Source organism: Pelmatolapia mariae, linkage group LG12 (assembly GCF_036321145.2).
Source record: "Pelmatolapia mariae isolate MD_Pm_ZW linkage group LG12, Pm_UMD_F_2, whole genome shotgun sequence".
In the NCBI taxonomy this organism is placed as follows: Eukaryota; Metazoa; Chordata; class Actinopteri; order Cichliformes; family Cichlidae; genus Pelmatolapia; species Pelmatolapia mariae.
The window spans coordinates 8,060,199-8,088,031 of NC_086237.1; the positions used below are offsets into that span (position 1 = coordinate 8,060,199).

General features: G+C 39.2%; 1 protein-coding gene across 2 annotated transcripts; it reads left to right on the forward strand.

Annotated features, from left to right (window-relative positions):
* The first annotated feature begins 326 nt into the window (after positions 1 to 326).
* Positions 327 to 21,398, forward strand: traf2a (Tnf receptor-associated factor 2a). 2 transcript variants are annotated; one of them, XM_063490641.1, is made up of 11 exons: positions 327 to 749; positions 2,946 to 3,024; positions 3,362 to 3,460; positions 8,394 to 8,555; positions 9,481 to 9,555; positions 9,684 to 9,758; positions 13,075 to 13,557; positions 14,921 to 15,098; positions 15,213 to 15,361; positions 16,317 to 16,535; positions 19,937 to 19,948. In XM_063490641.1, the coding sequence occupies exons 1-10, from the start codon at positions 562 to 564 to the stop codon at positions 16,533 to 16,535; spliced, it is 1,707 nt and encodes a 568-aa protein (XP_063346711.1). In that variant the 5' UTR covers positions 327 to 561; the 3' UTR covers positions 19,937 to 19,948. The 2 variants fall into 2 exon arrangements, with proteins under 2 accessions (XP_063346711.1, XP_063346710.1); XM_063490640.1 differs by having other exon boundaries at positions 16,317 to 21,398.
* The last annotated feature ends 6,435 nt before the right edge of the window (positions 21,399 to 27,833 follow it).

Consider the following 27,833-nt stretch of genomic DNA (forward strand, 5'->3'; position numbering starts at 1 on the left):
ACTTGAATTGTGTATACTAATGAGAATTAACACATAATACCTGGTAAGTCTCATGATTTTGCTATTTTCCACGTGGATGTGCACAGTTTGAGACAGCTTTAGAGTAGAACAAGATCCATTTTCTTTACTTTCTCACATTACAACCGATTGCCGATTTTCGCTTTTATTTTCAAGACGCAACTATAGTACTTCCGAGATTAAGTGCAGTTAGCTTGTGCGGCTGTTGTGGTCCAATCTAGACTGTCCAGCTTCCTGATGATACCCGCACAGATGCTCTTCTTTTGGACTTGCGGCACCTAGCGGCAGACGTAGCAACTTACATTAAAGCGCAGCATCCTCAGCTGTCACTTTTATCACATGAAAACGCATGGACGTGTTTGTCAGTGCAGATGAGGAGTTAGATGTCGTCATTTGTTCATAAACAAAGCAGGTATACACGCTTTAATAAATTGCTAAAGAGCAATGAGTCGTTGCTTGCGGGTATTTTTACAGTCATATTCAGCTGTGTTTGCTATCTTGAACACACCCCGCTGAGTACCCCGATATTGTTCAAGGGGAATAATGGCTGCACAGGAGCCGTCTCCACCATCTTCCCTGGAAGGTAACAAACCGGGCTTCCCAAAGAAAATTTTGGCTAACAACCTGGAGGATAAGCATTTGTGCAACTCGTGTCAGAAAATCCTGAGAAGGCCCCTGCAAGCCCAATGCGGTCACCGCTTTTGTTCGTTTTGTTTCAACAAAATTGTGAGGTGAGTATTCCTGGATGCTAGTAAGCTAGCTAGATATATGTAGCCCAAAATAAGCATTCAGATCCCGTCACCAGCCTTCGTTCAAATATCTCTCCATGTAACGTTTATTGACACGTGTAACGCTGTATGCCTGTATAAAGAGAGTTGAATTACAAACAAAATACAGCTAAACTGAACCTACAGGTGATAAATGAATAGCGTCCTTATCTAAATAATATCTCAACTTGTCTATGTGCGATAGACTGGCTAGATGTCCTCGTAGTCTCGTCCTGCTAACCTCTGCTGGGGTCGGCAGGACACCGGAGCCAGCCAGGGGTGTGCATTTCGAGAAGTTGAACCTGACAGCGCTTTATATGGAAGTACTGTCAGGTCGGTATTGTGCCGAATTCACTAGAAGGTCTGGCACCTCTCAGGGTCTTTAAAATGTATTATCTCCCTGCGTCTGTTGTCTAGTTAGTGTGCCAAAATAAAGTTGCCATTTTTTCCCATGTAAAATTCGGGTGACCTAACGACTCAGGCTTCAAGAAGGACCAGATGTTCATAGATTTTTATATGTTTAGTATTTCTTACTAGTATTGTTTTATATGTTTTATATATTCAAATGCAGTAATAAGAAGGAGTGCATTTTTAAATGTATATATTTCTGTATTTATAGTGGTACAGAAACGAAAACACAGGGTTAAAGCACCGTGAGTGGACCTTTGTAGTGACTCACCTGTTTTCTTCTCTCACACTGCGCAGGTGTGTGATGACACGAGAGCAGTTTCAGTTTCACTTATGTTTTAGATGACTTGTTTCTCAAGAATGAATCAGTTATTTAACTTCACAGATCCTCAGGTGTTAGACATCCATCTGTACCCTACACTCACTTCTGACTTTTACTAATTATTGTGTGTAATCTAATGTAAGATATAATGATTGTGCTCATTTTATTTACCTAGAGAGGGAGGGGGGACAATACCCCCCCCCCCCCCACACACACACACACACACACACGCCCTAACTTTTTCACAAATGTTTGTGTCTTTGCATTTGTAGGTGTAAAAAAAAAAAAAAAAGGGATTTATATACCTACGAAAGAAATTCAACACAAATCATGTTTGTGTGAGAGATTAAAGTTGTTGATTAAAGAGAAAATAGTCTTCTGAAAGTAAGAAGGCATCTATTCTGCTTATTTTCTAGCTCAATACTTTACTAATGTAGCTTTGCGGTATTTTAAATGGATCCTTATTTATGTTACTCCTGGGCCTTAATCCAGCCCTTCAATTCATCTGCAAAGCAATGTGTTGCATCTCCTCTCCATTTAAAACCACCTTTCTTCCTATTGGCTGCCCCTTGCAAACACAAAGTGGTTGTTTCCAATGCTGTGTACCTCACCATACCTCACCTCCTGACATTATACAGAGCCAACAAAAAAAGTGTAACACCGGTGCTTTTCTTTTCTATTTACACATATTCTTATGGTACTATTTGATCATTTGACCATGTTTAACATGGGCATTCACCATTGTAAGAGTAAAATATACAATGTGCAGTACTAGACTGACTTGAAATAAACTGTCTGTGTAATAAATGCATGTCTGGATAGAAAAACACAATGGAAGACTATCATTGACTAGCCTCCCCAAAGCTTGGAACTCAACATTATAGAAACACTCATCTTGACAGACAGCAAAACGAATGGCAGCCAACATCCAAAGAAGAGCTTTAGAAAGCCCTTAAAGAAGCCTGGAGAACTAGTCCTGAAGGCTAGTTTTAAAAAACTACAAGAAAGCTTCCCTAAGAGAGTTTAGGCTGTTTTTAATAAAGGTTTACAATTGGGTTTGACCAAATATTAGAGAATTCAGAATAGGTGCCTTTTAAAGTGTCACATTTCTGTATTTTTCCCCTTTATAGATGACCTTGAAATTTTCAATTATCTGTTATTTTCAGATAAATATAATGAAAAATGTAGGCCTTATTGGATTTTCACCCTCTTCCAGCCCTTAGTTGTTTTTCAACCTATAGTTGTTGTATTGTGCCATCATACTTGAAAGCCATGACATGCATTTTGAGTGTTCAGACAAAGTTGAGTTAAGGTCATATGTTAGACTTACTGAGGCCAGAGTATCTGCTGTGCATTGTATGCCAAATGTTCAATGGTAGTTTGACATTGCTACAATGTTTATTATTCATGTGCTTTTTTCTCTTTGGAAGTTGTGGACCACAGAAATGCAGTGCATGCATCAAAGAAGACCTGTTTGAGGAACCCACCTCAATCCTTAAGCAAGGTGGTGTAAGTACATTTTCTTACAGTTCCACTTTATTAGCATTTTTAGCAGTTTTCTTAATTTGGCCTGGTTTGGAATTTTTAAGAAGCACTGTAATGTCACAGTCATTGTTTCTGTTCAAATCTAATGGCCTGCAGTTTAGATCCAACACAACAGAAACTTTGTGACTGCTCTATAGGTCTTAGCAGTAACAACAATAGATGGAACAGCTATAGCCATTTTATCCTCTGACCATATGTCCTGAATCTCCCTGAAAAATGAAATTGGTGCATCCTGGCTTGTAGGAAACTGAAGATGCAAACCAAACAATACTGAAAACAACCTCCTTTTTTTCCCACCCAGGCTTTCCCTGACAATGCAGCCCGCAGAGAAGTGGAGGCCTTGGCAGCTGTCTGTCCCAATGAAGGATGCACATGGACTGGAACTGTCAAAGAATTTGAGGTGATTTGCTCTTTATATTGGTCAATAAGAAGACAACAGTTCAGCATGTCAACCCCCTCATCAATAGCCCTGTATCACTGTACATATTAATATCCTACATTCTGTTTCCAGGAGACAACTGTTGAACAGTGAGCAATACATAAAATGCTTAAGTACAGCCCTGCAAATAAAAGCGCTGTATATGTATATAAAATTTGCATAAAAATCTACATATGAGTACCATGGTATTATGGTGCATTTTGAGATCTTTGAGTTTAGAAATTTCCTGGTATTTCCTGTTTATCTTACTATAATGATCGTTGTGTATGAATGTGTGGCATGCACAAAGTGTTATGACTTTTGTGTTTATCCCTGGGATTGTTTAAATAGACATTTTAAGTTTTGTATTTATTTGAATTTGTATGCCATGAAAAACAAAATATTTTGGTATTGAAGGGAGTTGCCAAAGTAATTAATTATACCTGAAGTAACAACACAAGTTTTGTTTTTTTTGTTTTTTTTTTAAATTAATGATGTAAATGGAGAGTGGATCCAACCGAGGGAAGCCAATGTACTCTGAGGTGTTGCTCCAGGGCTTCCTAAGGTGAGGAACCCCTCCCTGCCCTCAGAGGAAATTTGGGAAGCGACAACATTGAACTAGTGTCCTTTGGTACTGTGGAATAACCAGTTTTGCGGTTATTTGATGGGCTGGTCCAGGATCTCTTCCCTACACAAACAAGAGAGAAGCAGATCCAGTGATAATAGAACCACGAGACCAAAGTGACAAGATGCAGCTACAGCCAAGGGTGGCTTAGTTAGTGGATGTGGAAGCAGGGACCTCAAGTGTGAAAATAAACTCTGCTGCAACAGGGAGAGATAGTTGATGTTGAATGATGTGACATGTGATGATATTAAGACCCGTCCCTCGTTTGGCTTACCAATAGTGCATCAGATGATGTTATTTCTCAAGTCATACCCAGTACCAGCCAATCTACTGTGATCCCAGAACACACACCGTAGTCATACCCTCATTTAATCAGCACAGCTATGCATCCACATTCCCACTCCAATACACATGCTCATACAACCCAACAGTCAGTAGAAGACTTGAGAAGATTATATGAAGAGCTGGGTGAGAGGCTCAGATGATGTGAGCCAGCCTCCAACCCACTGGTCACTACCTTAAGCCAACAAAGTTGGTCGTTGCCATGTGCAACACCAGAGATGGCAGCACCTTTCAAATTGGGGATCAAAGCTCTGACACAAGTTATAGCAGCATCAGTAAACAAATTGATGAGGGGGTTAAGAAGGCTTTGCTGGGTCAGAAGTAGTCTAAGGTGCCATCTATTATAGCACCTTAGTGTGGAGAAAAACTAATAATAGTCTATCTGCCAGGGCCTGGGGATTAAGCATGCTGATCTGTGACAGAGATTAAGACCCCTCCTCTCTAATAGCCACATCACTGATGAAGAAATACTTCAGTCAAGTAATGAATATAATAAGTGATGAGAACGAGCACCAGCGTAGACTAGGACAACTCCCCTGCCAAAAGACGACAACGCTACAAAACATGAGGTTGGCAGGGTGATGACAAAACAAGAGACACAACAGACGAAAGGGACCTTCAGGCCATTTGACAGCTGGCAGAGCAGGGGAAGACAGTGACACACATGGTAGCCACTTTAATTGACCTGTAGGTGGCAAATACTCAGGTAGCCCAATGTATGGCATCACCAGCCCAAGTGTTTTCACGCAGTCAGCCACATGCTTCTGTCCAGCTGCTCTCCAGAAAACTCTCTCAACCCCTGCCAGGTCACTCTTCTGGCCATGCTTCAAGAGGGAAAACAGCCCATTGTCTGAAACCTGCAGGAATGAAACCATTGTTTTGTGTGCGGAGATCATGGACACCAAGCAGTGGGATGCTTAAAGCATACCAAGTTTCAGGGAAACAAGACAGTCTTTTTTGAGCGAAAGCCAGAAGCCTGTCAGCAACCAGAGGCCCCTCCAGTAAGCATTGAACCCAAGCAGCTAAAATCATATCAGCCGACATCCACATTCTCAATTATACAGTAAGACCACGTCAGGAACTTCTTGATGAAGGCCTTGATCTTTATGCAGTTAATGCCCAAAACATGATTGTTGGGTAGAGCTCACGGTCAACTTGGCAGGGAATAACAATCCCAATCTCACCATTCAAGCCCCCTTCTTGGTTAGCCAGCTGTCACTGCCCCAGACTTTAATAGGAGCTGATGTGCTCATCAAGAGACAAGACCTTTCAGGTGATGCCATTGCCACAGTTGTCAACCTCTTATGCAATGCCTTTGTGATGGGGGTAAGAACAGGTGTTGGCCATTGTTTGTTTCACCCAGTTATGGCCAAGGAAATATTGTGACCCAGCTACAGTAAGAGTAGAAAAACAATATTCTCATTCCAACTGGAAGAGTGGTACAGGTATTGTGCAGAGTACCCCCAAACTTTGACATCTCCGATCCCCTTGTTTTGTAATAACCTACAGAGGAGGACAGTGTCCTAGCACAGCTGAGTTCAGGGAATGGCCTTCTGGAGGGTCCAGAACTCCAGTCACCCTTGTGTCAAGGTCCCGATCTCTAACCACTCCAAACGTGAGATCACACTACCAAGGAGAACACTTCTCTGTACAATTCAGCATGTTACCAACCTTATTAAGATGGGCCCACCAGAGACACAAAAGACTGTTTCCACACAAACCAAAACAACCACAGCTCAAAGGCTTGAGGTAAAAGAATATTTTCAAGAACTGTTGGTAAAAAGTTGGATTGTTAAGTCTGATTCAACTACCACTAAGGTTTCATAGTAGAACGATTAAGGTGCTTGACAGCTTTCATAACTCCTTGGGTGGACTGCATAAGTGCCTCGGCCGACCCAACCAAAAACAAAGCTGGCCAGACAGCCGCTTTTGTGTTTTGTTTTGTTTTTCTCTCAATGATTACATCCCCAGGTTCAAATATCCCACCAAACTTCACCACGATCAGGAGCAGGAATTCAAAAATGAGCTCTTCAGGACACTCAGGCAGTTATCTGGTATTGGTCACTCAAGAGCCCCAGGGGAAACCTGGCAGAGAGACTAAATCACACACTGTGTTGCAAATGCTATGGACTCTGGGAGAGAAAGAAAAGGAGAACTGGAAGGACCACCTACCACATGCCATTCATGTGTACAACTGTACAAAGCATGAGGCTACAGGGTTCTTCCCCTACTAGTTGTTTTATGGCCGTCATCTATGTCGCCCCATTGACCTCCTTTTTGGACTCTAAAGATCAGGAGGCTGAAACACCAAGTGGTTATGCTAAGAAGTGGACAGGAATGATTTAGGGATACTGAATAGCAAATGCAAACGGGCAACGAGCTCTTATTGTAAAAGATTTTATGACAAGAGTGTGGCCCTCCATTGTGGGGATAGAGTCCTTGTACACAACCTCAGTGAAAGAGGAGGTCCTGTGCAACTTAGACCCCTATTGGTAACAGGACATCTACACTGTGAAAGAGCAGATAGGGGACAACCCTGTCTATAGAGTATGCCCAGAGAGAGAAGGTGTAGCAGGAGGTACCGCAACCTCCTGCTACAGGTGAATGACCTGCCAATTGAGCCCACACAGAGTCCTGCTGCAAATAGATTAAAGCCACAGAAGAAAATAAGGAAGTCATCAGATCCCTCAAAATCAGCAGAACGGGCACGGAGTTGGGATTCAAGTTACTCTGAGGGAGGGGAAGATGTGTCTCATTACTGGCTGTGAATACCTGTAGAGACCTGTGTGTTCCCATACCCACCCATCCCTTGGCCAACACGTATATCAGGCTCACCCCGCTGTGGGTTCTGCTGAAATCCACCCATTGTACTGTACTGACCTGTGTTGCTCTCACCCACACTCTCACCATTTCAGGCCCCCGTCAACACTCACCAGTCACATATCCAATCCTGAACTACTGAGACAGACCTAAGCATATATACACACTCTATCAGCATTTCAAACTGCCCCTACTTTATAGTGTTGTTTTTATAATATCTGTTGGGTAATATACACTGTTTATTCTGACATGGTTCATGTAAAATTTGAATTGTTGGTGGTTTGGATCCTTATGGTCAAGTGTCAGGAGCCACTTTATGTTGTTCGGGAGTATCTGGCACACAGAAAATGGTATGACTTTTGTGTTTATATAGTCATTTTAAGTTCTGTGTTAATTTTACTTGTGTAAGCCATGACAAACAAAATATTTTTGTATTGAAGGAAATTAAGTAATTAATTATACCTGTGGCGACAACAGATGGTTATTTTTTTAAAATCGATGATGTAAACGGAGAGTGGAACCAGCCGAGCAGAACCAATGCATTCTGAAATGATGACATTGAACCAGTATCATTTGTTAATTTGGAATAACCAGTTTTGGGACCCGTGACATATATATATATCTGTATATATATGTCTGTATGTGCAGAAGTTTACTCTTACACTTATATTTTTTTCATCATTACCCATATGAACTTTTGCACTTTTTGGATGGGTGCATTTTATGTGACTGGAATGGGTTCTATGTGGCAACAAGAGAGATTTTCCCAGGGGACAGTAAAGCAGATCTTGGATCTTGATTGCTTTTCCACTGTAGTGTGAATACTCATTAAGACTGTGTTCTGGTCGACTGAACTATTGCCTAGTGTTGAACTTGGCTCAGTCATGCAACTTCTAACTGAAACATTAGAGTATGTTCTTCTAAAATGGTTTTAACAACTTTTTGTACATGTTTTATTTTATTTTATTACCTGGTCAGTATTCTCACCTCGAAAGGGTTTAACTTGGCCTCATGTGAGATACAACATAATACTATATCTGCTCATTGTAACGTCATCAAGTTAACCGTACAAACAACTTTATCATACGGTAATTGGACAATATGTAAAGTTGTTTTGGTCACCTACAGGCCAGCCACGAGGGCAACTGTGACTTCATGATCATCCTCTGTCCTTCCTGTAAAGAGCTCATGAGAGCCAATGAGCAGGAACGCCACAATGAGAGAGAGTGTCCGGAGAGAACGCTCAACTGCAAATACTGCAAAGAACCCTTCCTGTTAAAGAATATCAAGGTCAGGCTTCTCTCTGTTACTTGTTAATGCAGCATAAAAAGAGCTATTGCATTCTGAAACATTAACATGATGCTAATTTAGTTGACGTTTATGTTATGATTCAATATATGTGATTAAATGCATATGATAAAATATTCTAATTTGCTTATTACGTTTTCCATGGTGTTCAGCCTTATCTTATGGCCATCCTGTCTCAGCACTTAGTCATCAGTGAAGTATAAGATATGTAGAAGTATATGGCAAGTGTGTCTAATGGGAAATGATCTGAGCCTGGTTCTGCTGGATGTTTCTTCCTGTTAAAAGGGAGTTTTTCCTTCTCACTGTCACCAAAGTGCTTGCTCATAGGGGTCATATGACTGTTGGGTTTTTCTCAGTATGTATTATTGTAGGGTCTACCTTACAATATAAAGCACCTTGAGGCGACTGATGTTGTGATTTGGTTCTGTATAAATAAAACTGAATTGAATTGAATTGAAATGCTGACTCATGGTCACCACATACCCGTAAACACTTGTTTTTGTGCCATTACATTTGGGTTTAAATTGACCCTTCTCAGACATATTCCAGCACACAGATATGATACAAATATAGTTTGTGAACTTTTAGTGGAAAAAAAAAAGGAATACAAAGATATATTTACCTTTTAAAGCTATTCATAAATGACCATTGAGTAAATTCAGTAACCACTGAATGAGCTTTCACCAGTATTGTGGTATTTCAGTGATAGTCATCTGTACACCTACAAACAGGACTAACAACAATAACATCTAATTTGGCTAATTTATGTAATTTTCTTATATCAGTATGAACTACCTCTGCATGCCTTAAGGCATCTATATAGTTAAACTGACGTTAAGTTAAATAGTTAAGGCAAAGAGCTCGACGAGAAGTGTTTGCTTTTATTCTGATCTACTTATTTTTTCAGGCTCATGATGAGATCTGTCCAAAGTATCCAATGATTTGTGAAGGTTGTGCGAAGAAAAAGATCCCCAGAGAAAAGGTACTGCAGAGATTTAATAGTTTTTTCATAATTCTGTTAGATTAATCTCATTTGCCATTTAGCTAGGGATCAAATTCTACACCGTATTCTACAGATCATTAGCTTCTTTCATATTTTTTGTTTTGCAGTATGTGGACCATATTAAGTTCTGCAGTAAATTTAAAGCTCCATGCAGATTTCATGTTGTTGGCTGCGATACGTCTGTAAGTAGACATTTTTGTCATAATTTGCTGTATGTGTATCACCTGATCACCTGTTAACGTCATAACTATTGAATCATTTAATACCTTGGCAAAATTCAACTAAATCTTCCATGTAGCAGACTAAACTATAAAACATTTTTCCAACAGTTTTAACTAAAACAACATAATGTAAATACCTTATTTCTTTACTAAAATAACCATAATTTGACAAAAGTTGGGCAGTGTAAAATCTCTATTAAAAAAGTGTATGAATATTCCGCAGTGGTTTGCATATAATGTAAAGCCAAGGTATTATATTCTTCAGCAGTTGCAGAGTTGGTTGCTACCCGCCTGTATGCAAATACTGTGGTGTTGAGTAGGAAGCTTGTTTGTATATTAGCACAGTGCCTATACGAAGTATTCAGCTATTGGGTTTTTAAGGCTTTCTCTAAAGGACAGATGGTTTATACACAATAAAAATTTGATTGCAGCATTCATCCTTTCACATCAGTAGTTATTCATCTTCAAGTTTGCCAGAGACAGGGCTCATTTCCACAACAAAAACTATGCTGAGAAGTGTGTTGATAACCTTCTTTGTGACAGGCTCTGATAGAGATGTATTGAATTCTTATAAATACTGAGTGAAAATATAAATGATGAATGAAGAAAGTTGTTGGACTGCTGTTAACGACTGGTATTATTATTACTAGTTGTTAATAATGTCCATGTCACGATTGGTGTCATATGGCAGGCTTAAATAGTAAGAAAAAAGTGTGTAAAATTACAAGTTCTGGTAGCTCATTGCCCAGATTGTCCATTTTGTTGTTGTTGTTTTTTAACTGTAGTCATAAAAATCTGAGATTTTAATAGTAGAAAGTGAAAAACATAAACTTTCGTGTCTGTGAAGGTTCTCAGTCATCCAGGTCATCGTAGTCTATGTCCACTGTGAGCGACCATCTTTGAACAGAGGCGGTGGTTTACGACACCAATTGTCTGCCATCTATAATCCAGTTTTGAGATCCCTTCCCAGACGCCTTAACGCCCACTCACATTCTGGGCCATCTGACCTCAGGAATTCACATGATAGGGTGGGGCCAGGTTTAACAATGAGCTCACCCGAAACCCTGGCTGATTAGGTCCCACACCCGCTTTCACACCTTGGCGCATGTGATTAGAGGATCACCAGGGGGTCCTTTGTCCCTCTTTGGGGGATACTCCCACTGGGTTTAAATCTGGGACTCTCGGCCATTTGACCTTAGAACTGAAGAAGCTTCTCGGATGAGAGGTGAAACGTCTTCAAGCAACTTAAAGAAGTCCAGACGCTTTTCTTTCCAAGCTCATAAACTTTTGTGTTTTTCACAAAGTTACAGAGATTTTATTAGACACATAGCTAAGCATTTTGCAGTTTGGCATAAATTGTGACCGTTGAAATTTATTTGGCACTGAGTAGCAGAAATTGGACTTTCTTGTCAGGTGTTATTTTTTTTGGAAAACAAAAACAGTTGCTGACAACACTGTACACAACGGTAGACAGGTGCATAATAAGCAAGCAAATAAGGCAGAAAATAGAGAGTTGTGATGGGAAACTAGTCCTGAACCACACTGAGAGATGGTGGTGAGGGAAAGAGGGAAAGAAAGAAAGTGGGAATTCATTACAATGTTTTTCAAATGTGATCGTGATCTTGTCTTCTTGCTGGTTGAGTGAATTTTGGTTGGAGAGTGAAGAAATCTGGAGTTTCGGAATCTGTGAAATGTCAGCTTTTTGCACCCAAAGGGCATGTCGTGTACGTGGGATCCACACTTTGTGTTTACATCTTTTTGCGGAATCTGTTTACCTGCTCTTTAATCTTGTGCTGTTTTGGCTTTCTGGTGGTCGTTGAAATGGTTTTATGAGTTTTTAGCTGAGTTTCTGTGGATACCACACGTATATTTAAATAACAGATCTGGCAGTACATCACTCTCACCCCCAGTACCGGGGGCATTGTGGGATATAGTAAACTTATTTTAAGACAATCATGCACAAGCCCCTGTGGGCCACATAAATGATTTGGCGGGCCACATTTGGGCTGCGGGCCTTGAGTTTGATGTGTTATATGGCATTCTAGCCGCTGCTTCCAAACTGGATTCTATCCGAACTACCAGCTGTGGAATCTGCCAACAAAACATTGGCAGTAGATGATTTTGTTGCAGCTTGCGGCCTGTTCATAACTGGTTGCTGACCTAGTGCATCTTAAATCAAGTTTCTCACGGACCCAGTGATCTGCCGTTAAGAATCTGAAGCAAAGTCTCAGGTCTGAAGTCTAACCATTTGAACAAGCCAATTAAAAACAATAAAGAAAAAATGATTCAACATGATTTCAGTACTAGTTTTAAGTTAAGCCTAATTTGGGAATGTGGTACATGTTCCACAATTTTGTTGTACATGTACAATGAAAATAAAGGATTATTCTAGTCTATTTAATAAAATTTATGTTTTTAGACTCAATACGAACACTGTTATTGTTCTGTTCTAAAGTTGGGAGCTGCTACTGAGTCTAAGTTCTAGTGCTGGTTTCCAAGAGCTAGCCCAATTAGTCAATTGTTATACTGAACAGGTAGCCAATGTGGACGTGCCAGGATGGGTAAGATATGCTCACATTTACTGCTACAACAACAGATATCAGCTTGTCACTAGGGAAACAACAAACAGGAAGGGCAAGGGATGGATGGTTAGCAGCGACTGAACTTTCAAAATAAGATTAAGATACAGGATTGTTAACTAGTAAATGAACTATAGTTATCCAGGCATTGACATGCTGAGTTGCGAAACATATTGGATTTTTAGTTCATCTGTGAGTAATTCTTTCACTCACTATTGTCCATATTTATCAAAAGATAAAGATCTGAACACTTGTGTGTTCAAGACCACTTAGGATGCCTTTATAATAAAATTTTAACATTATTAGCAAAGCACACAAATAAAATGAAGCCAAACAAAAATAAAGAAAATGATCAAAAATCTATTCCACGTCATCCAAAACAGTCTTCTTCAGGAAAAAAAGGACTTAGTTTGCATGTTAGAGTCATATTTAACCTGATTAAATGCACATTTTATTAGATGTAGCTAGTTTATTTAATGTAATATGCAAATGTTTTTCTGTGCAATCTCTTGAATCTGAACAGTTACAGCTGTGAATACTTTGTATAGTGTATATATCCATTAATTTCTCCATTATTTGCTTTGTGCTCGTATTATTATTTTCTTCTGTGGTGGCAGTGTTTCACATCATAAAACACCATGAAGGATTTTGTTTAGTTTCCTAATGTGTTTCTGCTTTTATCTTCCATTCATTTCAAGGTGGAGAAAGAGAAGATCCATGACCATGAGCGCCAGTGTTCGTATGAACACCTTAACCTGCTTCTGCATTTCATCATGGGCATCAAGGTGAGCCTGGAGAGCCTGCAACCCCAAAGCCTGGAGGTGGCCAGCCAGAAGCTGCAGGAGCTCCACCAGTCCCTCAGGGATCTGGAACTCAAGATGAGCCAGCTGGGTGGGTGTGTTGCAGCTCCCGTGCAGGGAGCATGTGCCCCGACCCTAACCACATCCTTCACCCCGCTGCCCAGTGCCATGGGTGCCGCTTTGGAACTGCAGCTACAGAGTGAAAAAACCAAAGTGGCTGAGCTAAGCCGGCGCTGCCAGGAGCTGGAGCTCAAAGTGAGCACTTTTGAAAACATTGTCTGCGTCCTCAACCGCGAGATGGAGCGCTCCTGCACTACCATGGAGGCCTACAACCGCCAACACAGACTGGATCAGGACAAGATTGAAATCCTCAATAACAAGGTGTTAAAATGACACATGACCTGTGAACATCCTCGATGCATCCCTTGACTTTACCACAGAGTAAACATTATCTTTTGTAAAGGTTTTCACTGTGGCCTATTTCCTGCCCTTTGCAGTCCACGGTACAAGTCATTAGGATGCCTCAGCGGCTAAACTCATTGATGAGTCTTCCGTCTCTCTGAAATGCCTGTACCCGGTTATCATTAGTTAGCACTTTAAAACAATTCATAAACCATGGCCAGGTCGTTTCTGATGGGTCAAGTGATTTAAAAAAAATAAAAATCACAAGACTGTATAGACTCCTGTGAAAACCTTGAATACATCCCATTATTTAATAGGTTGTAGAACCACCTTTAGTAACAAAAACTTGAAGTCATCTTTTTGTGACTCTGCACATCTGTCACATGACTCTTTAAAAATTGCTTCAGTTCAATCAGATTTGCAGTTATTTGTTTATGTACAGCTCTTAAGGTTCTGCAGTTGGATTGGAGTTTGGACTGGGCCTTGATTCCTTTGTTTTTGTCCAATTCTGTTGTAGATTTGCTTGGCACCATTGTTGTATGAGCCAGTTTCAGCCAAGCTTTAGCTGCTGGACAAATGTCTCACATTTGACTCTAAAGCACTTTTGTATGCCGAGTAGTTTGCAGTTGATTCAGTGACCACAAGGTCCTATGCCTCAAAGTAAGCCCAAATCATCACGCCTTCATCACCATCAGCCAGACTAAACAAAACCAAGTCAAGGGAAGAATAACTCCTGTTCATTTTACAAATGATTTTTGACTTTTAAAGTCCACTCTGGGCTTGCACTGCATATCGAACATTTCCTGACACCGTGTGGCCTTGGTCTTAACTTGAGGTCCTCAGCCAGGACTCAGCTGGTCATTCCACAGTCTTGACTCATAACCAGATCAGAATTTTTCTATCAGGCTGCCGATTCTTTGAAACATTCTTCCCGACAAGATCAGATTGGCTTTTTATGTTCCTTCTCTTTGATTTATTTCTGTGTTGTGATTATTTTCATTTTTTTTGTTATTTTATATTTGCTTTTGAATTTTTTTTATTGCTGCTTTTTCCTCATACATAATGTTGTTTTACGTTGATCTCTTCTTAAATGGTTCATTTGCCGTTTTCTTGCTATTTTGTAACAGAAAGAAAACTTGTTTTTTTTTTTTTTTAGATCACTTTATCACTACTAAAATATCTTTCAGATGTGTTTTATATTATTGTGTTACAGTAAAATTTTTATCTTTGCTAAAAAACACATTGCCCTACACACTCATGGAGTATTGGCATTGCTGGCACTTCTTCAAAGGTGTCATATTGAGCTAAATTAAAAACGTGACATTTTTGTGTTGTGCTGCAGGTTCGTCAGCTGGAGAGAACGGTGAGCCTGAGGGACCTGTCCATCGTGGAGATGGAGGGGAAAATGAGAGAAATGTCCGCAGCCACTTATGACGGCATATTTGTCTGGAAGATCTCTGATTTCACCAAGAAGAGGCAGGATGCTGTGGCTGGCCGGGCCCCTGCTATGTTCTCTCCTGGTAACCGCATTACACGATGAATTCCTGATTAAGGATTTCCACTTCCTGACGGAAGTAACATGACACTTGATTATTAGTGTTATTATTTAATGTACTGATGTTAATAATTTCCAGCCTTTTATACCAGTAAATATGGCTACAAGATGTGCTTGCGGATCTACCTGAATGGTGATGGGACGGGGCGAGGCACCCACCTGTCTTTGTTCTTTGTGGTGATGAGAGGACACAGTGATGCACTCCTCAAGTGGCCTTTTAATCAAAAGGTGAGAGCTTTATCATTCATGTTGCATGTATGAAATCCTGCATGTTTTCCATACAACATTAGTTACAGGCAAAAGTTGAGATTTTATAGTTATACATAAATATGAAGTCAAACATTATCAGATTTTCACACAAGTCCCATAAGTACTTAAACATGAATCATGTAATTAAACTTTATTTCGTTAGGATTAAATATTCTGTATCTGTGAAGATTAGCAGAAAATGCAAAGATTAAATTAGAAACAATCCGTTGATTGTTTTTCCACATTTATCCAGAAATCTGAGGCAGAGGTCCAAAGTTACCAAACATTTTTTTTCTGCAATTTTATGGTCAAACATGGCCTCTGCACTGGTGGAAGTGATCATTGTCAGTTTTGAATGAGGCAACATCGGCTAGCAAAAAGCAAATCAGATACAAATGCAAATACAAATTAGACGCAAAGAGACAAATTTGCACCGGACGAAGGAAATGGAAGCTGTGTTCCTGATGGCACTGGCATACAAAAACAAGATGTGGTTATTGTGGCCATCTTGCGCTGTATGATTCAAGTAGTCTTTTTATTAAGAGCTCTAAAAATGTGTACTGTAACTTAATTTACATTGTTGGATGTCTTCCCATTGGCTGTTGTGACCAAGTATTTCCAGAAACATTAGAGCAAGTGTATTTGCATGAGTTAAAGAAGGCAAAACTTTGGTTCATGTTTGCTGTAAACGCACATTAAAAATCTTTAATCAGAAATTGCATTCTGAGAATTTGAACTTATTAGCGCTTGTCAATGAAAGGAACAAGGTCTTTAAAACCTACATTCTTAATGTCTGTGGCTGAGGTCAAGGCAGCTTTCCAGAGAAATGATTGGGCATTAAGTGGTGGGCTTTTATGCATAAATCTACTTGAACAACGTCATTGTTTTTTCTTGTGAGAGTAATTACACTTCTGCACTCCTAACGTCTGCACAGGTCACCCTTATGCTGCTCGACCAGAACAACAGGGAGCACATAATTGATGCCTTCAGGCCTGACATTTCATCCTCATCCTTCCAGAGGCCTGTCAGCGACATGAACATCGCCAGTGGTTGTCCGCTCTTCTGTCCGCTCTCAAAGCTGGACTCTAAAAACACCTATATACGTGATGACACCATTTTCATCAAAGCCATTGTAGACCTAACAGGCCTTTAGGTAAAAGTTGAGGGCATGAATCCAACTCTGCCTTTTGTTGCTACTAACCTGTTTAAGTCAACAGGATTTTGTATCACGAGAAATTGGGATTTGCCTTTTGACATTTATTTGGTTCTTTTGAATTTGGTATGATTTTATTGGTGGCAATATGCAAGACCAGAGCAAGTTCTTTTGGGCCACTTGCCACTGGCCAAAAACTTGTGTAGCCATTCTTATCTTACCAATCGAACTGAGTTTGTGTTTGACAAAAATTGCAAATACCTACCAAAGTGAAAATAACATCCATACTGGTATTTGGCTGATAACGTGTTATTTTCCCTCCCCCAAGAAGTCCCTCAATCTGCATTTGAACAGATAAAAACATTCCAGGACCTGTGTACAACTATAATAATGTGACTAGACAACTATAATAATGTCATTGCTATGGCTTCTTGTACTCTACATGGGTCTGATAACCTTAAGTTTCTCGCAAAAGTGTGGCCAGTGTTTTGAAACAACTGTGCTATCCTAATGACAAAGTAATAGGGAATAGCTAGCATGCTTATTATAAGTCCATCAAATGAAGTGTACGTTAGTGAATATTGGATTTTTACAAACTCCTTAAAAATCTAATATTATTGGCACCCTTAAAAGATTTAACAACAGGAGATTCGTTTAGCTGATAATGTTTTATTTAAGTTTCCAGACATGTGTCTGACAACTTGGTGATGTGGTAAAAATAATTTTTATCTCCTTAGTACTGTTTTTGTCTCCACCAACTCTTAAAAAGGTTTTTGTGGCTCGTTAGCTAGCTAGCTAAACTAGCTAACAACTATCTTGTTAGCTTAATTTGTTTTCAGACAGTAGGTTTGACAGTGAAAACAACTGCCTGCTGTTGGGAACAGGCTGAATCAGAGTGGTGTGACTGAATTAAAACTGTGTAATCGAGCTGTTTTATATGACATGTAGTTTCGTGGCCAATCATTAATATAAAAATTCTGGTAGAGCAGCTATAAAAAGAAAAAAACAAACTGTCCACTACAGTGCTCATGTTGAAGCTAATGCTAATTTGTTAGCTTATTTTAAGCATTTAGCTTAAATTTGCAACACCAAAACCTGTCCTAAATGACTGAAAATATTGAACCTTAGACCAGTGACACCGTAGCTTTGTATATTGAACGGCTTACAGACATTGCAAGGTCTAGGCTCTTTATTGAGTTTATTGCCTAACATTTGGTAAGCTGGTTTTTTTTTTTCTTTACAGTCAAGTTTGTCACACTGTTAAAGGAACTGTAACAGTGTGACACCCATGTAGCCTACAGAATATTGCGCAGCTGTGCACACAGTTTGTAGTGCAGTAGAATTTCAAACTGGTTTGCTTTTTTTTTTCCCCCCATTCTGTGCCTCCAACTCAGACTCCTGTGTTCATTGATAATCATTTGTGGTGGTGGGCATTGCTTGAATTCCATGAATTCTGAATGCAGTATTTCACTCGAACGTTCGGTCTGTGAGTGTCTGTGTTCATGTGTACACTGTTCCATTTCTTTTGTTATTTGCAGGGTTAGTTAATGTTGGATCTGTGGAAGATACAGTAGCTTGCAGCAGTGTGCTGTTTGCCCATGAAACAGTAACAGAGATGGTCGTTGAGCTGATTTGCCCAAATGGAAATGCAACATATTTTATTAAAAATAAACATATATTTGCATACAGGTTCTAAAAAAGTCTATAAGTATCTTTTGATAGTAATCTCTGGCTTTTTCAAAAAAGTATTTGTTCTAGCTAATCCAGTTGATGTCGATTGCTTGGTTTGTAACATTGTTCAGTTGGTTAGTACATGTTAAAATAGCATCCACAGCCACTGGGACGTTTTTTTTCTAGCTGAACATTACATTGTAAAGAAATGATTGTTTTTCACTTCCCCTGTCAGTGGTTTTAATATTGTGACAGTTCGTCCATGTGATACTTGGGACACTTTCCTTGTTAAACTCTCAAAAGCTCCTGAGATGGGATGAGACAAATCACTGAAATTGGTGACACTGAAAGGAAATGTGCCCCCTACTAGCTAGTGGGTAACATGATTTTCTCTATGAACAGTACCTTTAACAGTACAGAAAGTACATCAAGTGTCATCACAGAAACACAAAGTCAGAACAAAGCTACACTGAAACATGAATACAGTGATGCAAAGTGAGAAAATAACTACAATGATACAGACTAATAAAATAAGTACAAAGTGATTCAAAACCACAAGCTGGGGAAAATGACCATAAGTAGCTAAATCAAGAGAATGTCAACAAAGAGATTTAAAAATGATTTAAAGCGACAACTACAGAAAGATGCAAATCTATTTTGAAGAGAGTAAATAACTGCAAAGATCAAACAACAAAGACTAAAGGATTACAAAGATATGCAGAGAAAATGATGCAGAATAAACAGATTCAGGGAGATGGATTACTATTCCAAAACAAGACCTACAAAGAAAAATCCTGAAGACCAATGGCTACAAAATGATATCACTTATCATTTGCAGGAAGATTTAAAACGATCTAAAAGAAGGAAAATGACTTCGCAGAATAACTAAAAACAGACCTAATAATTACAAAGAGAGACAAAGAGATGCAGAACAACTTCAAAGAGCCATCTCTTCAGCGAGATGCAAAGCAATTTTAAAGATAAAAAATGTCCACAAAAAGAAAATAACTGTCCCCACAAGAAGCCCCAGAACAAACAGATATGTTGAATGAATAAAATGAGATTCAGATGACTTCAAAGACACAGAGAGATGCAAAAAAACTACAAAGACCAGATGACTCCACAAATAATGTAAAACATAAATAGATGTAAAATAACTACAGAAGAGATTGAAAACCATTTCAAAGCAATGTCAAAAAGATAGGACAAACTTAATCACCAAGTACAACAACAGTGAGATATGAAAAATAATTTCAGTGATGGAAAATTCCCACAGGGGAATTTAAAATGTGTACAGAGACAAAAAAAAACACCTCAAAGAGAGACAAGAGTACACAGACATGCATAAAACAGTCACGCACTGAGATGTAATGAGTACATGGACACACTGCTTGTAGTCATTTTGTGTTTCTTTGAGTCTCACCGTCTAGTTCTTTTGTCACAGAGGGGCTCATTGTCTCACAGGCTACTTTAAGTTACAAACCGTAGCGTTTAATTGATATTATTTAGCTTAAATGATTTAATCTTCATGCTGTGAGGTTATTAGATGCAGAAAACTTCAAGATTGCTGTATTTTCATATGGGTGTAACCTTTGTTCTCAGACACAGGCGTGTGGAGGCTGGAGCTGAGTGAGATACGAAAATCTTGGGTTGGAATCCGAGTTGAGATATTAAAAGAGCAAATTGTTGATGTTGTTGTAATATTATCCTATTTTTGGCTTTCTTCACAGGTTTGAACTGACCTACTTTTTACAGAAAAAAGAAGTGCCTGTACCTGTAGTGTTTTTTTGTTTTGTTTTGTTTTCACGATCCCATCAGGATGAGAATGTGCTTTTCTGTGAGTTCAAACTCACAATATGACGCTTTTGATTTGTGCGGTGTATTTATTTATTTATTTTTAAATTCAGCATTTTTATTGTCCTTCTTTTACGAGGCCCCTTTACTAGATGTGATAAAACTTAAGTGACTTAAGAATGTTTCTCTTTACATACATAAACTAGTGAATGTTAGATGTTATCTTTAATTGAAAACGAGGTCAGCGCATTGTAACTCGCAGCTTTTGGCATCTGCACCTAAACACATCGGCATGTTTTTAAATCTGTCAAAGGACACTGATACCTCTCTGTGCATGAGATGTGTCAGTAGGAAAAAATACATGTATCACTGGTTCATATTGTAGACCAGCATTTTATTTTTTTATGATTTCTTGATAAAGTATAAAACATATGAGTGTGTGTGATCTAATTTTGATGCTGTGCTCAAGTTTGAAGTGTGTGTGAGTTAACCATATCTAAATAATACATAGATTTTATTTATTGAAGAAGTTATATGTTGAGACAGTTTAAAAGCATGCGTTAGCTGATGGTGACAAGATGCAGCTGCGGTCTGACCTCAGCAGCTTTTTTTGCTTTCTGGTTATTTCAGAAACATATTTCCTCTGTTATTCTCTTTAGAATACGTTGGTATTGTTGCACATTATGTAGATTACATTTTGCATGTGTAACTGCAGCCTCAAATGAATTAGCTGCTACATTTGTGTGACCCTCCAGTGTGCGCTGATCGGAGCTCATAGATGCAGCCTTGCAAGCACTATGCGGACATTCATATTTAATCTTACAAAATGTGCGACCTGATGTGAGCCAGGACTTCAAATTTCTTCTTAACAAAAGGGCTTCACATTTCCTTTTCATCTCCTAAATGTCACATGCAGACATACATAGACATGTCCAGTTTTGGTCCAGCTTATAGCTTGAACTGTTTAATAGAGGAAAAAAAAGAAAGGAAAAAAAACCTTCACAGGCTGGGGAACAAAGTCACATTTGAGCCGATTGATGTTATGCTGTATCAGCGATACTGACTTGTAGGAAATGCCACACTGCCTCACTGTTATTGCAACAGAATAAACACTATGTCGATGTGATGTGTGTACTTCAAATAACACTTCAGAGCTGACAAACTAAACCAGGTTGGTTTAAATTATTTACATATCTGTTTCTCTCTTCGTGGATCCGAAGCCCATGTTGAGATTAAGATGACGAGCTTTCATCTGTAGCAATGACATCAAACTGCAGTCTTACTTGTTGTTCTCTCTGCTACATTCTGTGGATAGTAAGTCATGTGTTAGTAAACTCTTTGTACTACAGGAAATTTGTTCCATATTTGTATTTAATTTTGACTTATTAAAGGTTTTAAGATGCCCTCTATGCAAAGAACTGCCATGTCTCTCAATTTGTTCACACTCATCAATGTCCTTGAATTCACTTCTACCACATGAGGGCACTCAATGCAAACACATGCACATACAGTATTGTGTCCTTTCAGAGGGTAGGCCAAATTCATGGATCATAGTAATGTCATGTGATGGACTGAAAACAAATGGCATTTATGCTGATAATTAATCAATCAATCACATTAAAATTTAACAGTAACTTTTTTTCTTTTTTTTAGAAATAACATTTATAGAGGGTTTAAAGAGAGTTTTGCAAACCTATAAAATACTTTCTTTTAAAATATATTCATTTAATGACTCAATATGATACTGAGTAGGCATAAAAAGGTATAGACTGTATATAAATGTGGGCAACCACACAGTTCCCCCAAAGTGTAACCAAAACATCTTGATCACCCGCCTGGAATTTATACTATATTCCACTTTCGGATGCAGTCAAACTAAAATGTTAACACATATGAATTTTTCTGAAAGGATGCATTCTGCCATCTTATATATTTCTTACACTGATATAAGTCCAAGAGGCCATTTTTTCATACAATTGGTTCTAATCAATAAGTTACTGTTTTCAAACAGAGTTCAGTATCATTGTTAGCTGGAGTCACAAAGGGTATCTCTATTCAGGAACTGTACATACAGTAGAAACAACTGACCAGAAATAAAGTGCTTACTTTCCAAACTTTGCCTTACCTCAACAGTCACTTTCAAACTGGACTAGCTGATCTGAATTAACATATTTCTGTAAGTTAAACATGGTTATAGCCGACATCTAAAAACAAAGGCTCTAGATGTCCTCAGATGCGAAAAATCATTTAGATGCTCTCTTGCCAGGCAGTAAGCCATCTTCTATGACGATTGCTCTGTCTGAAAGCAAACCAATGGCCGTGATCCTGATCATGAAGGAAGCGGACAGTCTGTGTAAATGTTGGAAGCAGCTCTACAGCTGCCAACAGATTTCCACAAAACTGACTTGAGTAAAAAAAAGTGGAGGAGGAACACAACTGAACGTTACTCAAAAATGTACATCAAAATAAGATGATCAGAGATGAAAGTTGCAAGGTTCAGGCAAAAGGGTTGGTGTCTGTACTGAAACTCTCTGTGTTAGTGTGGGGTCTTTACAGGTGACTGTTGTTGTGATTTGGCTGTATTTAATAAAACTGAATTAAATTTACTGCTTTTCTATGTTGTAATGCTAATGCTTAGTCTTCAGCTTTTAGAAGTAAGCATAAAGATCAAACAATGTACTGAATATCTTATGATGAAACACATTCTACTAACAGTACTTGCCATTATATCCTCTTCTTCAATATGGGTGTAAATTAATAAGACTGAAGAAAACACAAGTTTATCTTCCTGTCAAAATGATGTCCCAATCATTTTATGTAACTACCCAGACTTCAAAAAAATATATAAAAATCTAATATAAAAACAGAGACATTTAGTGTATTTTTTAAATATCAGATTTAAACTACTGATGTTAATGGTAACATAACAAGGTATACTATCTTTCTAATTATCGTGACTTAATGTTTTTCCACCAGAAAAGTTCTGGAAAAAGTTCTTATTTGTAATAAATAATACACACAAACAGATGAACCTTTGTTAACCTTTGGAGCATGGGAATCCATACACCTATATCTCTCTTTTATTTCTCTCTCTGCTTTCAGCTTTCTTGCAATGGTAGAAAATGTTCTGGAAACACAGATGCTGTATGCAGTTGCTTGGGAGAGAAAACAAATCAATTCTGGCCAAAACTTATGGGAGGAGAGGAGCAACCTGACTTCATGTTACGAGACCAACTGTTATTGACTGTACACTAGTCTACCTCAGGGTGAAAAAATCACACACACTCGACAAGTTAATTAACTATAAGTTTCAATTACACACATGAGAATGTGTGCAGCCACATTCCAATCATCAATTGCACCTATAACCACTTGATAAATGACTGTAGTGAAATGCATTGATCACCTTGTTACAATGCAGCATTGTGCTGGGAAAACCTGTGGTCCCCTATCACAGTAGACTGATATCACCTGTACACTAAGTCACCTCCATATTTTCTGCGGGAAACTGCCACTTATTTGGGAGTGGTTTTGTGTGTGTGTTTCACAGTTGCTGTGAGCAACTGTAATGCTACAACCACTGCTGACATTTCCTAGATCTTTGTGCAGGTAAGTTCTATAGCACAGATTCGGGGGTAAAAACTGTATTTTTATAGAAGAAAATATTTTGTGGTTTTATGAGTTGTACAACCAAGATTCAGCTAAGTACTTGCGTTTTCCTGTTTCTTTGTGCTGACCAGGACTTGCTGCTGATCCAAGCTGGAGAGTGTAGTAAGCCTGTGGCACAGCTGACCCTGTTGTCCAACTGTATGATTTGCCCCTTCTGCAAGAGATCCTGGATTGTCTTCCTCCTTAACTTTTAAGCATCAAATACCGTAGCTGTTTCCCTTTGATGTTAGTGTTTTGTATGATAAATTCTATTTTAAAATTCTCACTGGAGCTTATATTTTGCCTACAGCTCAGACTGTTGCTCAGACCTATACTCTGTGTGTGACATGTTCCAACAGTAGTGGGCTCCCCCAGCCCGACAATGCCATCCTGTCCCACCACAAGAATTACTCAGGAGCAGCTCAAAGAAAACAACAACTACCCTAGAACAATCACCTGTGCCAGTGGACAGAAGACAGACATACTGTGCCCATGCCCCAGTGGGTCAGAACGCGGGGTGTAATATTAGGCACTGGGCACAAACTTAAAAGATTGGGAGCCACTGATGAGGTCATCTCTCTCTTTCCTAGCGTCTTCACAGCATGTGATCTGCTGCATGGCTCTGTCTTCTCCATTTGAATTGGTCGGGCGTCCTCTGGGGCGAGATTCACTGCGCGCATGTCTTCGGTGATTGCGTCAATCCACTAGACTTGTAGTCAAGACCCCCTAAACCAAGACCAAGACAATACCAAGACCAGAGGGTATCGAGACCCAGACAAGACCAAGACCAAGACAGACCGAGTCAAGACCAAGACAAAGTCGAGACGAGACCGAGACCCAGACAAAAAAGTCTTTAAACTGCAGCCAGATGCTGCTTCATTTACGGGTGTCAGGCATATTTATGTGTTTTTGCGATGCACTCACACAGTCCTCCTCACCGCTGTCTACTGTCTCACTCACTTACTGAGAGGACAGACCACTTGACTGTTGCGTCTCTCACCCTCTCTGTTTTTCACATAATGATATTATCCTATATCCTCGCATGTGATTGGCCACAATATGGAGGGATTGGAGCATAGCTGAGCCACTGTGTGAGAGCTGAGCAGCGAAAGGAAATTAAGTGAGGAGCCGGCTCTCGCCCAATGGGAGTCGACTCTTCGGATTCACTACAATGCACTCTCTAAGCACGGCTCTTAGAGCTGATGCTTTTGCGCATGACACATTATCGAACGTTATGTTGTGTGTCATATATACTGTTGACTCCAAATCTCCGGACCACTATGTCGATCTGAGACAGCAAGACCGAGACAGCAAGACCAAGACAAGACCAAGACCAAAGTCCGTCGAGACCAAGACAAGACCAAGACCACGTAAAAGTGGTCTTGAGACCAAGACCGGTCTCGAGACATCCAACTCTACCATCCACCGCTTCTTCGCTCATCCCTGTGGTCGGCGGCCTCATTGAGTTGGAGGGCTTTTCTCACTGCGCATGACGTAAGCGCAATTCCGAGTCATTTTCAGGCATCTTGGTTCGTCACATGATCAAGGCAGGTTAAGCGTATCATCCTACATGACGTTGAGGATCTGCTCGTGCTTCTTGGTGGCTGGCCAACATTCCGCTCCATACAGAGCCACCGGCTGTATGACTGTCTTTTAGATCTTAGCTTTAAGGTGTTTGGGGTCATGTACTTTATATTTCTAGGTGACCTATCATTTAACTGGTGTCTAAATTTCTGAAAGTGCCCTGAGTTATCTGTCATCAAGACAAGTGCTGCTAGGACTTGCACAATCAGAAAAGTGGACCTTCTGGTTCTAACAACAGGATTAACAGACCACGTGATAACAGTGTGTCAGGGATCTGCTGGAAGCTGTGGTAGCACTTAAGTAGAAAAAAGAGGGAGACTCCATCTTAATTTTACTGCTGATCATTCCGTGGGAAGTTCAAAAAACAGACGTAATGACTGCAGTGGATCTTTATCTCATCCAAGAGGTTTGAGCTCTAACATCATGTGGTAACTGATATGCCACACAGGCTCCTTGTTACTTCACCCTCAGTGGCTGTTAGCTGATCCCCTGGAACAAATGCAAGCATAAAGTCTTTCACACATCTGGTAAAGCTCTCAGGGACTTTCTCTGACAGGCTCCTCCTGCGTGTATGATTGAAGATCGAACAGTAAATCATTCTGTTTCAGGGAGCATGGATGGAGTGACATACTTAAACAAATATGTTACATGGTTTATATATTTGGATGGTTTGAAACCAAGGTTATTATAAATAACTGAAACCAAAGTAAACTTAAACAATAAAACATGTTTTACTGTTTACCACTAACACAAAAATACTAAAACAACCACAACATTTTAGAGTCAAATGTGAGGCCATCTGTCTGACAGCTAAAGTCTGGCCAAAATTAGGTAATGCGACATGACAGTGATGTCACGCACATCAGTAAATCTACAAGAGAATGAAATGCCGTGCTGGGAGCTGTGCATAAGCTTATTTCCAAAAACATCAATAAACTGAAGCAGCACTGTAAAGAGTACTGAGCCAAAATTCCTCCACAATGATGTGAACGAGTGATGAAGTCATAGATAATGATTACTTCAAGTTATTGCTCATAAAGGTGGGTCTATAAGCTACTGAATCACAGGGTCATATTAATCATTTAGTGAATCATCATAGGGTTAGTGTGCCATAGGACTACATAGTCTTTTTACACATATCTTGATGAATTCATCACATTAGAAAAAATATAAACAGCTTTGTGTCTAACCTCAATGATCCTGCTTTTCATTATAACATCAGTGCTTTTGAGCAATTATTCTTGAACATAAAAAGATCGTATAACAGTAATAACAGAACCCGAAGCGCATTTTCATCTCTGATTTCAAAATTTGAACTACAAATGGAAAATCATTTAAAATGGACAAGATAATAGTGGACACAGTCCAGGCTTCATAGTTAATAAGGAGAGCCTGATGTGCACCATACCATAGCATTATTACTATGTATTATTGTGTATTATGTGTGAGTGGCCTGAGGCACCTTCTTCCATTACCAGTATAAGGGCAGAGTATGTAATCACAGAGCACATGCAATTAGGATCTAAATAATGCTTCTGCAGTCAGTGAGCAATGCCTGGGCATGTGGTCTAATATGTGAATTAGCATGAGGGATATCCTAGAGAGAGAATTTCCTTTTTATACCCAGAGGTATGCTCGGCTGTAAATTCTCATGCCAGTGCAAGGGCAGAGTACATGCTTGTTATCAACTCATCTGTGTCACTGTTAAATTATTAGCCGAGGAAAATTAAAGGCTTGAAAATTTACAAACGACACAGTGACCGGTCAGTTTTTTTTTCAATAGAAATATAAAATATAGTTTATAAATGGTAAAAAATATATTTCTGAAACACTGGGCACAAATATGGGGAAAAGAGCATTTGTTGTGTATTTTATGCAGTGGATCAATAAACTGCTGGTACCTAATGATTACCTGCACACATAGTAGAGAATATGGGATGTGATGCTTGCAACTCCAAAAAAGCTTTCATTTTTGATTACTCTCCAGTGAATAAACTCAGATATTGCTTAAGTGTTGTATGATAGCTAGATGAAACATAACACAAAAAAATTAAACAGATCTATTATTCTTTTAAATGTTCACCAGAAACTTTTGGCTATATCAAGATCTGGACTGTTTGTTTTCCATGTCCCTGAATTAATATGACTTTTCTTAAGAAAAAACGCTCTGTGGCAAGATACTAAAAAATGACTTTATCACCAAACCTGCTGTCCAAAATGTGCATTTACTTTTGAGGTAACTAACAGTTTTCCTCAGGCAGTCATCTTAATGAGTGTCATTGGAATGGCCCCACACAAAGTTCTAGCATTGTCTTCCTGACCATTGCAGATTTGTGATTCATCGCTAAGCATCACTTTCATCGCATCATCCACTGTCTGTGATTGCCTCTCTTTAGCCTGGTGTAGCCTTGTTTTCTTCTGTTCAGGTGTAAGTGCTACTTTTCGTCTGGGTTTTCTGTATGTAAATTAAATTTCACTCAGTCCATTCTCTACAGTGCTGTCACAATCATTAGACAGTTGTTTTTGTTTGTTGTGCATGTTCTCTTTTCAAGGCATAGCTCTTTGATTTTTCTGTCCTGACTCTTTCATCTCCTTGAATGT

Excerpts from the sequence above, each read along its gene's own strand:
- traf2a (XM_063490640.1), top strand. The coding sequence starts at position 562 with ATGGCTGCACAGGAGCCGTCTCCACCATCTTCCCTGGAAGGTAACAAA. Across the intron at positions 3,025-3,361 it reads CAATCCTTAAGCAAGGTGGT|GCTTTCCCTGACAATGCAGC; the intron begins GTAAGTACATTT and ends TTTCCCACCCAG. Across the intron at positions 13,558-14,920 it reads TTGAAATCCTCAATAACAAG|GTTCGTCAGCTGGAGAGAAC; the intron begins GTGTTAAAATGA and ends GTTGTGCTGCAG.